The 12,808-nt window shown below is 36.3% G+C and overlaps 1 protein-coding gene across 1 annotated transcript; it reads right to left on the bottom strand.

The window, feature by feature from the left end:
• Positions 1 to 4,597: 4,597 nt before the first annotated feature.
• LOC139977784 (uncharacterized) lies at positions 4,598 to 11,340 on the bottom strand. The gene is made up of 4 exons (XM_071987414.1): positions 10,930 to 11,340; positions 7,813 to 9,021; positions 6,645 to 6,899; positions 4,598 to 5,987 (listed from the first exon to the last, which is right to left on the bottom strand). The coding sequence occupies exons 1-4, from the start codon at positions 11,060 to 11,062 to the stop codon at positions 5,515 to 5,517; spliced, it is 2,070 nt and encodes a 689-aa protein (XP_071843515.1). The 5' UTR covers positions 11,063 to 11,340; the 3' UTR covers positions 4,598 to 5,514.
• Between the last annotated feature and the right edge of the window lie 1,468 nt (positions 11,341 to 12,808).

Genomic DNA, 12,808 nt, shown 5'->3' with positions numbered 1-12,808 from the left:
TACATACCGGTATATAGTGCTTCCAATGCCACGATACGTATATACGTACAGTGTCAAATAGTTACTGTGTGGAAAATGTACTGCGTCAAAACACAATCTAGGTAAAGTCGGTTAAATGTTGTTCAAAAGACACATCTGACTGGATCCATGAAGAATTAACAACAAAAAGTCGTTTTATATGAAGTTCTATACTCAGTGCGTAAGTTAACTTGTTGCATAATGTACACTGAAGACAGGTAGTATACAGATAGACAGATAGTATACACTGAATACTGATAGTATACACTGAATACTGATAGTATGCACTGAATACTGATAGTATACACTGAATACTTATGGTATACTCTGAATACTGATATTATACACTGAATACTGATAGTCTACACTGAGTACTGATAGTATACACTGAATACTGATAGTATACACTGAATACTGATATTATACACTGAATATTGGTAGTATACACTGAGTACTGATAGTATACACTGAATACTGATAGTATACACTGAATACTGATATTATACACTGAATACTGATATTATACACTGAATACTAATAGTATACACTGAATACTGATAGTATACACTGAATACTGGTAGTATACACTGAATATTGATAGTCTACACTGACTACTGATAGTCTACACTGAATACAGATAGTCTATACTGAATACTGATATTATACACTGAATACTGATATTATACACAGAATACTGATAGTATACACTGAATACTGGTAGTCTACACTGAATACTGATAGACTATTGGTTAAGAGAACGTTCCCACCAAAAACAGATTGCATCATTTCTGACCACTGGGATGTTCCCGGCCTAGAGCGGAATTAATTGTAATATTAAGGGGTGGTCAGTAGCTTTCCAAACCTACCGATCATGATTAATCAACTTAGAGAATTAAAACACATTTGAAGACCAAATTGAGGGAAACTAGAGCACATCGGTCATATGGCTTCCAAGCAAGGGCGTAGGAACCGGGGGCTGGGGCGCCAGCCCCCCCCCCCAGTGAAAAATATAGACCCTTCCCCCAGGCCGGCCATCAGTCTTCAGCCCCCCCCCCCCCCACTCAAAAGTACCTTCCTACGCCACTGCTTCCAAGTATATTTTAAGTTAATGAATAATACAGCAAACGAGACATGAATTTGATTCCATTATTTACCTGACAGACACTTTCGATATCAGGATTGATCACATGCTAGAAGATATGTTTTCTACTTTAACCATTATTACACATCTTGAGATTATGTATGTTACGAGGGCGCTTGTCTACTGAATTAAACTTGCCCGAGGATCTGTCCGTTACAAGAGTTAGTATCGAAAAGAAAATGAAGAAATTGGGGGCGCACTATGAGAATACACCACATAACATAGAGACAATGCCTATAATATACTTGGGTCTTAACAAGATATATCCTTACAGATACGCCTAATCAGAGGCATATTGTGACGAAAACGCAACATGAAAAGAAAAAATTGAAACGAGTTTAGTGTGATCTGAAGAACTATTAACAGAATTATACTCTGAAACGTTTACTCACACTACTTGTTTGTCTTAATGGGATGGGAGGAATTATTAACAGAAATTATACTCTTAAACGTTTGCTAACATACTATTTGTATATTTTACTGGGATGGTAGGAACTATGAACATAATTATTCTCTGAAACTTTTACGTACAGACTATTTGTATGTCTTACTGGGATGGGAGGAACTATTAACAGTATTATAGTAAACGTTTACTTACAGACTACTTGTATGTCTTTTAGGATGGGAGGAATTATTGTCAGAATTAAACTCATAAACGTTTACTTACAGACTAAACGTGAATGTCAACTGTGGTGGGGTTGAACTTACCTGCACCAAAGTGTGAGTCGGCCGGAGTAGGCGGTAACGCATTAATGAAACAACAAACTCCTCCAGAAAAGCGATACAACAGAATGTTCCAATATTAAATTCCGAAAAGTCCGTAATATCCGAAATGTCCTCACGATAAATGAGTGACCATGAAGGAAAGTTGAGAAATGTTTAATATAAAGTGTTGGTATTTTAAAACCAAATATAGATCATCTTACTGCAGAATACAGGTAGAAAAGACCCTGGCAATAAGACACCATTTAAACAGCCGTTTGTATAAAATGGCGCAACGTTTTGTAACCCTCGAAGTGAACCAACTGTCAATTTACCTCGTAAAATTATGCTAAATAACGGCCTGTCTGGTGTTATTGAACGCATTTATATCATTATATATAATCAACAAAATAAATCAATAAAAATCAACAGTTTAATTGCAATTGCATTATCACCTTTGGAACGAATAGCTAGCGCCTCTAGTTATTCATACTGTCTAGATATTAGCTGCCTAGCTACTAGCTGTCTAGCTATTAACATCTAGCTATTAATAATCATTTGGCTGTTAATACTCTCTCTTATTTATAATCATTATATATATGTTTATTTGTTTGAGGAGTTTAACAGTTTTGAAATGTTATAGCCACTTCTTGACAAACACATCCACTATATACTCTTAAATGGACTCTCTGTACTGACAATAATAGTAAACACTGGTATTTAAGCCCAAACTACAATTACACTTTCAAACAATAAATATATGAATCAAATCTCAAGTCCAATAATCCAAACTGCTTGTAGGATTAATTAGACATTGTTTCACAGCATTGGATATTGCAATCACCAAAAGAAAGTACGTTGTACCCATTAAGGTTGTACAACACCTTCGTTGTGAAACAGAAATGGTTGAAAATCGTAATTCTGAAGCAAATATTTAAATACCGAAGTATCGAATACCGAAATATCGAATACCGACTTAAGTATTGTATTGCGTAATACGAATAAAAACGAACAATAGGGAACATCTTAAACGATACAAATATGCATATATACGCAGATACCGATGTGTTGAACGCCCTCAATGATCCCTTGTTATGCTAATTTATGTTCAAAAGATGTATTTCTTTATATTATAATATGTGATTGAAGAGAACCTAAATAAAAAGGTGAAAAGAGATAATTCAAGCCGTCATGATACGAACAATAATACTATAATTTCAGTTCATTGAGACTATTACATACAGACAAACTATGAAAATCGACAAAAACCGGTAGGTCAGGATTAGTTCGAAATTATCAAATAGTATACGCAATTTTTGTATTTTTAAATGATGTCCAATCTTGAATGTCGAAATCAGTACAGGGCACGGCAGGGATCGCTGCTACAGTGTAATAAATGTTAATGTGTAGTGCCAGCTAATAATCATAGCTAGTACAGTAACTACTGTTCGTGTTCCACAACCGTGCATCAGTAACTGTACTGCGCTGCGTTCGTAACACGGTAACATTTGTTACATGTGGCACAGTAATTACTGCAAGTTTTTTGTTACTGCAAAAAAAAATTTTTTTTAATTTTCATTTAAAATTTTTAAAAATGTAAACAATTAAAAAAAAATATTGTTTTACTGCAAATTTTCACCTGTCGGACTCGTATTTAAACTTATAACAACTTTGCAGTAATTACTGTGCCACCTGTAACACACGTTACCGTGTTGCGAACACAGTGCAGCAGTTACTGATGCACGGTTGTGGAACATGAACAGTAGTTACTGTACTAGCTATGAGTATCGGGGGTGGTAGTGTACCGACACGGGAATTTGTAATCGAAGTTTGGCGAACATATTTCCGAGTGATATTAATCACACCCTCTTATCTATTTCTATATCTGCAGTAGTTATATATTAATTTCCTTGACGTAATTAGCCTGCAATCAAATTAAATGGATGATTGAGATAAAAATAGTGATGCTTTCTTGTAGTTCCATTTCCAATGTTTGTATGATCGTTTTATGAAAATATGTAATAACGTTAGCTGAAAAACAAACACAATGTTGTGCTACAAAGGTGAAACGTAACCTTTAGTCATTGAAGTTATTTTTGTGTTTCATAAATGGCTCAACCAGGATGGTTCTAGAAAACTGATAAAGTAGTGCTGTATATACAAATATGGAGTGTCTTGTGGGGCACGATAAAAATGGGGGAATGAACTCGGCTCCAATATAAATTCACGCATGCAACTAGCTATTATACAGATGTAGAAAGAACGCTCTCTCCGAATATAAGTCTTTTTCAATATGTACTTGAGAGTTGTTAACGTGTATGACTAGCATTAGGTGGAGCCTGGTGTGGGGACTGGGAGTGGCGCCTGGTGTGTTGGTTGGTGGTGGCGCCTGGTGTGTTGGTTGGTGGTGGCGCCTGGTGTGTTGGTTGGTGGTGGCGCCTGGTGTGTGGGTTGGAGTGGCCCCGGGTGTGTGGGTTGGAGTGGCCCCGGGTGTGTGGGTTGGGCGTGGTGCCTTGTGTGTTGGTTGGGGGTTTTGCCGCATGGATATGTCCGTTTCTTCCATTCTTCCATTACATCACCTTCGCTTGTTATTGATTGAATGATTGATTTCCTGTTTGCTACAAGTTAGGTTTCTGTAGTCACTTTTATAACCAAAATTAACTGTTTGCTGATGCTAATCGCTCCCTGATTCAAGGTAACAAATTATTCCATAAAAAAAAGTCATTGCAGAAAATGTAAAGAAAGGCTGTATACTTTAGTCTGATTAGATCGAAATCGGGTAAGATCATATCACGCTTTAATGGAAGAGTTAATAAAGATCCACAATTACGGGATGAAGGTTGTTTACCATTAAACCAATATCACGTAGGACTGTTGGACCCGGATCTTGAGAATACAAATTATTACCAAAATGAAACTGATAAACGCAACGACTTTAAGTTATCAGGGGTTAACCGCAATTAAGCACCAACTTGTTGGTTTATAGAAGACAAGGGTTGTTTTTATGCCTCAAGCATGATGTTATTATCTAACGCAAGCATAGAAGAATAACATTTAGATTAATGATTGCCTAATTGTTTGGTAAACGAAGCGCCCCGTATCAAAGATGTATTGAACTCTGTAAGCACGCGTAGAAGAAATAAAATGGCGGTCATCGAAATATTTCAAGGGCTTTCCATAATATGGATCACTATTAGAGATTTGCTTAGACACCATCCAACGAAGATACAAATCTCATGTACATTATTCGTCGGTAATTGTTACCAACATGAAGAGATTTTTATATATAAGATTTCCCACGTGTTAATGAGGTTAAAGGTCATCCATAGAATAGTTCATATGCTCATCACAGTTCACCTGATGATGATAAATACCCTTTGGTTCTTCTGAATACTTCTTATTAGTTTTGTATGATATATTATACTATGAAGTAGTCAGTTTGCAGACTTTTGTTACTATTGCTACGTAAGTTTTTAGAATCAGCAGAAATTAATAATCATTATGGAGAAATTGTGGTAAGAAAATGTTGACTAAATAATAATACAATACAATCGAGATATTCTATTGAAAAAGTAACTGGGTAGTTCTAATCTAAATCGCGTGAAATATAAGTGGTGGATACAGTTGTTAATGTAGTTATTTAGACTTTGGTTTCAAATTACAGCCGAGTGTCCATCTTTCTTTGGTCTACTTGTTGGTGGTCGGTAATCGTTAGGTCGAGCTGCCGTTCCGTCATGGTTTGGTGCCAGGGAAGATAAAAAGTTTGGTAAATATCGCGACACAAGCTGACAGCTCACGACCATCATGAGAAAATAAGTAATTAATCCAAGGAATACCACAGCATTTACCACTGCATTTCTGTTCGGTCCAAAGTTACATGTACCAACTGGAGAATTGTCAATCTTGACGACACAGGTTGCAATGTTGTCACTGTCATCACTGAACTCATACGTCACAACTGTTGATGACATGCCAGCGTCGCTATCGACGTTGACTTGCTTTAAAAGATGAAGACCTCTGGAGTTATCTTCCGCAAATGGTTCTTCCCATTGAAAAAACGGATGGCTATCACACGTGGATATGTTGTAACTGGAGGGACACCCATAAACATCAGGAGCAGTCACGTCTGATTAAGGAAGAAAGAATCAAATAATTCAAATTACATAATATTGTCATCTGGCCCTGTCAGTGGATATAGTACAAACATGACGATACTTATACCTACGTACATGTCAAGAACATTCATGTCACAACATCATAATGTTAGTTCTTCAGCGAGTAAGCTTTGGTTATAGTTTATTAACATATTTTTATCACATTTTATAGCGCCCTCTCACTTTCTCTGTATTCTTAAACCTTTGCATTGCACTTGAGACGATATCAGATGGAAATAATAGTTTTGGTTAGACACCGCCTCTCCAGAGCAGCTACAACTTCCAATAAATGTTCTGATGATGACTATATAAAACTTCAACCACTCTTTATAAGTTGACTTGACAATAGCTAGATAACACTTTAGTTACAAGAATGTGGGGTATTGACATAAATAGTAACACGTGTATGGCAAACACAAAAACAATTCAATCAAGGACAAGTGAAACTTTCCATAACCTACAATTCAATGGTTTCGAACAATGGTGGTATGAAATTCATCACAGAATAGTTAGTAATTATACAGATGAGAGGTAGATGTAAATACACACAGTATATGCATGAAACAAGGAAACAAACACTTGATGAAGTTTCCATCATGCAGCGTTTCTGCCATACATGATAGGATTACCTTGAACAATCACATCAAAGTTACACTCCAACACACTGCCATGAACATCGCTAAACTGGTATGTGACCTTGGTAACACCGATGTTGAATGCGTCCCCGGATATATAATTGGAGTAGTCTGGTAACATCGCATACGAACTTGAAACTGTTGGAGGCTCCCACGTGACCACAGCTGTATTGGTATCTGGAGGACATTGGGCAATGACCTCGCTTGGACAATCATCAGAGACGGGAGTAGGAGAATCTTCATCGACAGCTAATGAATGGATGTAATAATAATTCATGTCAACCAAGTAACATGCTAAATTACCAATTAATTTAGAAGAGAAATATTTAAAGGGATTTATATATGTAATATATAGCTTATCTTGTACTTGATATTATATGTTTCTTTTCCTCACTGTAAATATACGCGAAGTACTTAGTTTACACTTTGAAAAAGCTGAAGTGTGAGGCCTGTGTGGCTTTGGTGAAAACACTAATTATCTTATGCTTCTTATCTTTATGAGTGGTACAGTGAATTCATACTACCATCACTGATCCCAACAATGTGAATACATGTGATACATTCAAAAACATCTGAAATTAAACAATTGACTTTAAAACTCCATATCAATATTTATATATATTACATAAACCGAGATTTGGTTCATTAAATAAACAATTCTCACAGGGCGAGTAGTTCACAGAAGTTGGTGCGTGATGTCTTTATGACAGACCTTCATATGATTTATGATTTCAGATTTGAAATGTAATACTTTTGGAATGATTACTTAACTCTCAATTCCAGTGATGAGAGTATTAAACCTGATGTTGCCAAATGCATTCACAATAACATTTCACCAAATTTAAGAATATATAAATTATACAACATAATTTGGGGATGTAGATATGAAAGATATATGTATACTCTTTTTATTTCTAGCAAATGTGCCATACATTCACGTCAGTCATCAAAATATCCCTAGAGTTGTACGTTTAGCTTCAATAATATATCTATGTATATGTGTCTAAATGTATATACTTTTTTGGAGTGCTTCCTTTCACAATTTCCCTGTTTTTGATTTGTTTTGTCACTTAGTTAACTTCTCTGTATTTATATTGTGAAGAAACAAATAAATGAAAGGAAAGGAAAATTATCAGTGAATGAACTTCTGTTTATCTCATACCTGTGAATGGATGGTAATATATTGGGTGGGCGTAAGATGAAGAGATTCCGTGTCCATATGCGATGCCACAAAGTCGTACGGATGGATTAGTATGACTGAGGTAATGAATTCCTGGTACGACTTGAGTCTGAACGACAGCACCATCGAAAGCAACACCTATCACTGTCCATGAGTCCATTACAGTTCCATCCAACCTTAACCCGTTGATATCTGTGTTTGACATCCATAGAGTTATGTAATTTGTAAAGCGGTGGTCGAGAGAGGTGAATGGCAATGTTCGAGCAATGGCATGCTCTACTGCTGGTAGTATCACCATCGAAGGGTTTCCAATGTTACCTGCTGCGCTGTAAGCGCTATGCATAAATTGGGCGACTAGGATCGGTTTACTTGATGCTATGGTTAGGATACGTGGTAAATAGATCAGTCTTTCTTCGACTGACCCATCATCCAATGAAACCACTTCTGGAGCTTCACCTTGTAATGTAAGCGTTACATCTGTATTGTCCTCTACTGCCATGATCTTAACCACGTACCCAGAACTACGGCCTGCAAATGGTACTAAAGCATAATTGCGGCCCCATGCTTTGATTGGAGGGAGAGATTCAGCAATATGGTCACACTTTGAAGAAGATAAAATCCCAGCACATTTATTACCGGATATGACTTGAACTGGTTTGGAAGCTGTAATGATTGTGCCAGTCGGATCAAAGTCTGTTTGGACATGAAAAGATCTAATATTCAATCGCACTTGGAGAAAGTTGTTTCTGTTATAAGTAACTCCATCATACTCAAAGTCTTCATTGAAATATATGGATACATCAGTACCTTGTTCTAAAGGTGTAATAGCAAAGACAGGATCTCCGCTATCACGTAGAATTGACATGACGTAGTATTTTTCACCCAAGGCATGTTCAGGTAGGACCATGAAACTATCTCCTTGGGTACCATACGCAAGGGCATATACGTGCAAGTCAATCGCTCCATCATACTCTACCACTATTGTAGAATCAGTCTCTCCCGTCCCCGACGGTATTGCTGTCAATGGTAAGTCGATGAATGTTTCTCCTTCAAAGCTGACATTGAATGCAAAGAAATCATCTTCAAGAGGAATCTGCACCACACCTTCTGACTGTCGGTTTTTGGATACACATCGGAGGTCAACTGTAACTGAGGTTGCGTCATTATCTAAGAAGCTGAAGACGTGCTTCCCTGTGAAGTAATACAAGGTATGATATTAAATGATACTTTTGAAGATTATTAACGTTTATATTCGATAACAACGATTCGTATATTTTACACTATTAGTGCTCCCTACTTTAAATCATCCATATTAACCTCTAACTATCAGTGCAAAATAATTACAAATATTTGTGAACGGTTTCTATAAAGAAAATTCAATATATTATAATCACAAAGCATTAAGTATATTTATAACCATAGTAAGTTTGCTAAGTTTAAATTTTTTGTCATAACCTTACTTATGCTATCTCTTCATGGTGTTAGGTTATAGCATTGACTATGCTATCCCCTCATGACATTATGTAATAGCATTAACTATGCTATCCCCTCATTGCACTATGTTTTAGCATTAACTATGCTATCCCCTCATGGTATTATGTTATCGCATTAACTTTGCTATCCCTTCATGGTATTAGGTTAAAGCACTAACTATGCTATCCCCTCGTTGCATTAGGTAATAGCATTAACTATGCTATCCCCTCATTACATTGGGTAATAGCACTAACTATGCTATCCCGTCATGACATTATGTTATAGCATTAACTATGCTGTCCCCTCTCGGCATAATGTTATAGCATTAAGTATGCAACTCCCTCATTGCATTAGGTTATAGCATTAGCTATGCTATGCCCTCATTTCATTAGGTTATAGCACTAACTATACTATTCCCTCATGACATTTTGTTATAGCATTAAGCATGCTATCCCCTCATTGCATTAGGTTATAGCACTAACTATGCTATCCACTCGTTGCATTAGGTTATAGCATTAACTATGCTATGCCCTCATTTCATTAGGTTATAGCACTAACTATACTATCCCCTCATGGCATTATGTTATAGCATTAAGCATGCTATGCCCTCATTGCATTAGGTTATAGCACTAACTATGCTATCCCTCATTGCATTAGGTTATAGCATTAGCTATGCTATGCCCTCATTTCATTAGGTTATAGCACTAACTATACTATCCCCTCATTGCATTATGTTATAGCATTAAGTATGCTATCCCCTCATTGTATTAGGTTATAGCATTAACTATGCTATGCCCTCATTGCATTAGGTTATAGCACTAACTATACTATCCCCTCATGGCATTATGTTATGGCATTAAGCATGCTATGCCCTCATTGCATTAGGTTATCCCATTGACTATGCTATCCCATCATTGCATTATACCCTTTCATCGTAATTATTATATCCCATACTTCCTCTCTTAATTAAGCAAACACAAAGCAAGTATTTCCCATTTTTTAGTTATGTCAGAATTGTTAGGAAAATGCCCCTTTCCTCCTCTCTCGGCTGTTATTTACAGGTAACCTCATAATATAAAGTAAATTAAGTAAAGTAAATATAAGTTAATTAAGGGATCCATCAAATCACACGATAATTGCCCCCCCCCCTCCCCATTTGCTCCTCCTAATGCTGTCATTTACAGGTAGCTTGCTTCTACTTCTAGACTTCTACGTTGGTGCTCGGCAACGTCCACTTCAGGATAAAACGCCGATGGAATTCGTACCATTCGTACTATTTGCTAATATAAAGTTATTGCTAATTAAAGCTAAAATTCATCAAATTAGTTAAGTAAAGTAAGGGATGTGTATCAAGTCATACGATAAATGTTTCCTTTCCCCTCTTATATCTTTTATACATGGACACGTAGTACATCGTGGTACAATTTAATATTTAAAAACTGAACAGACGACAGTTGTTATTTATTGGTACAGCATAAATATAAGCAATTGCAGCCGTATCGTGTCCATCTCCCCACCTACTCTATCTATATGTAATGTTACATGCGGCCAAGTTTACGGCTTGTTGTAAGAAGAACGATATTGAAATGGCAAAATCGCCAGTTTAAATAAATGTATACAGCTTACCTTGAGAAGATTGCAGGCTGACTCCAGCCAATATTAAAGCCAGCTTGATAATCATGGCGGTATGTATGTCACTTACAACTGGCAGAACAACAAGAAATGACAACAGGCTTGCAAAATTCCGGAAGCTTAACATGAGAACGATTCCAAAGTGCAAGGAACTATATAGTGGTATGATATTCTACACTAACACCGAAGTATACGCAAGGGGATTGCACGCTCGTGATCAAATTAAGACTCGCCGATCAGATCGGACAATTAAACTCTTTATAACTAACACTAACACTAACGCGAAACTAAACTTTCTCCAAGAATAGATTACTGCAGGGAATTAATCAATATAATCAGCTCAATTCAGATCGAGAAAGACAACTTCATAAACTCGAGAGTTATTTTGTGAGATGTAATATACCTGGCTGTCTGATGTACGGAGAGAGTCTGTCCGAATATGTTATACTGCGGGATTCCATAGTTTATATGATACTGTATAATGAAGATAAGCTGACCATGGGACATTATGTGTAGCCAATCCGCAATATAGTATACTATTTTATTCATGGAAGTTTCGCTAATATGAAATTAATTTGCATGCGTCGATTTTTAACTAAACGTGTTATTTCTTATACATGTCGTTCTAAATTGGCAATGAAAACAGTAGTTATTAAAGTAATTTAATTATCACGTGTTGCTTTATATAACATTTAGCATCTCTGTTACTGTAACATCATGAAAATTCACTCAACAAGCAAAATTAACAAACATTTTCAGAGAGATCTAACAATTTTCTTGGTGAAATATCTGTTACTAATAATTACATTCACGATTTCATCAGTCTTGAGATTGTTGGGGTCTACTTACTTTTTTGTAATTAGAAATTTTCATTTGTTTTATTTGTCTTATTTGTTTTTTGGGATATCACATTTGCCAATTGCCCTTACCTCTCCAGTATTATCATTTAATAGGTCCATGACCATGGTGAAAATTATCATGGTCACACATTCCCATTCCAAAATCTACCTTAAATACTACAATACTATTGGCTAAAGTGATTTTAGTCACTTCTACGGTGAACAGGCACAAAGTATTTAATATGTATTTTTTTTCAGATCCATAGAGGGCAGCTCAAACACCCAGTTGAACTCAATTAACCTTCCTTATGTCCTTCCCTCCTCAAGACATATATTTGGTTTCTGTTTAATGATTACATCCATCGTTGTTGGGGTTTTTTTCGCTATTATTAACCGCCCTTCTTCATCCCGATGGAGCTGTGCATTGCCCGAACATGATTGATTCCACTTCTTCACCAGAGGTTGATAAAATTAATAGATATTTGCTTCCCTCATTCAACTACATTGTAACTGTAAAGGTTAAGCAGTACAATTTCATTCGAGTTCGTTCGATTTCATTCGAGCAGCACAAGTTCATTTTACCCCATTCTAAGCAATTTCATCATGGTGGTAATATAAGGGGTAAACCCCGACTTAGCGGTTAAAAACGAAGAATAGATTGACGTGTTTGTACTTTGAAGCATTTCTCGGAATAGAAGTTATCGAGTAACTAAATGGTTGGAGATACTGTTGTTATTATAAAGTAATTAGCATCAATGAGACATTATACAAGCATGAGCATGTCGTATAACAGACACAAACTGTGGAAAAGTTCAAATTGCAAATCTGCCAAGAAGTCCTTTTACATAGAATGACATCGAACTAGATAGGAAGAATGAATAACAAGTAAATATGTGACTTGATCAACACACTCGCACGGGTGGATTTATTTTCCAAAAATGACGAGAAAATTAAGATGGAAGACATTTTGCTACTCACATCAAACCGTATACTGGTCATCAATACTAAACAGTTGCCAATAAAAAAAGTCTATG

Source organism: Apostichopus japonicus, chromosome 12 (assembly GCF_037975245.1).
Source record: "Apostichopus japonicus isolate 1M-3 chromosome 12, ASM3797524v1, whole genome shotgun sequence".
Lineage (NCBI taxonomy): Eukaryota > Metazoa > Echinodermata > Holothuroidea > Aspidochirotida > Stichopodidae > Apostichopus > Apostichopus japonicus.
This window is presented reverse-complemented; position numbering and strand designations above follow the sequence as displayed.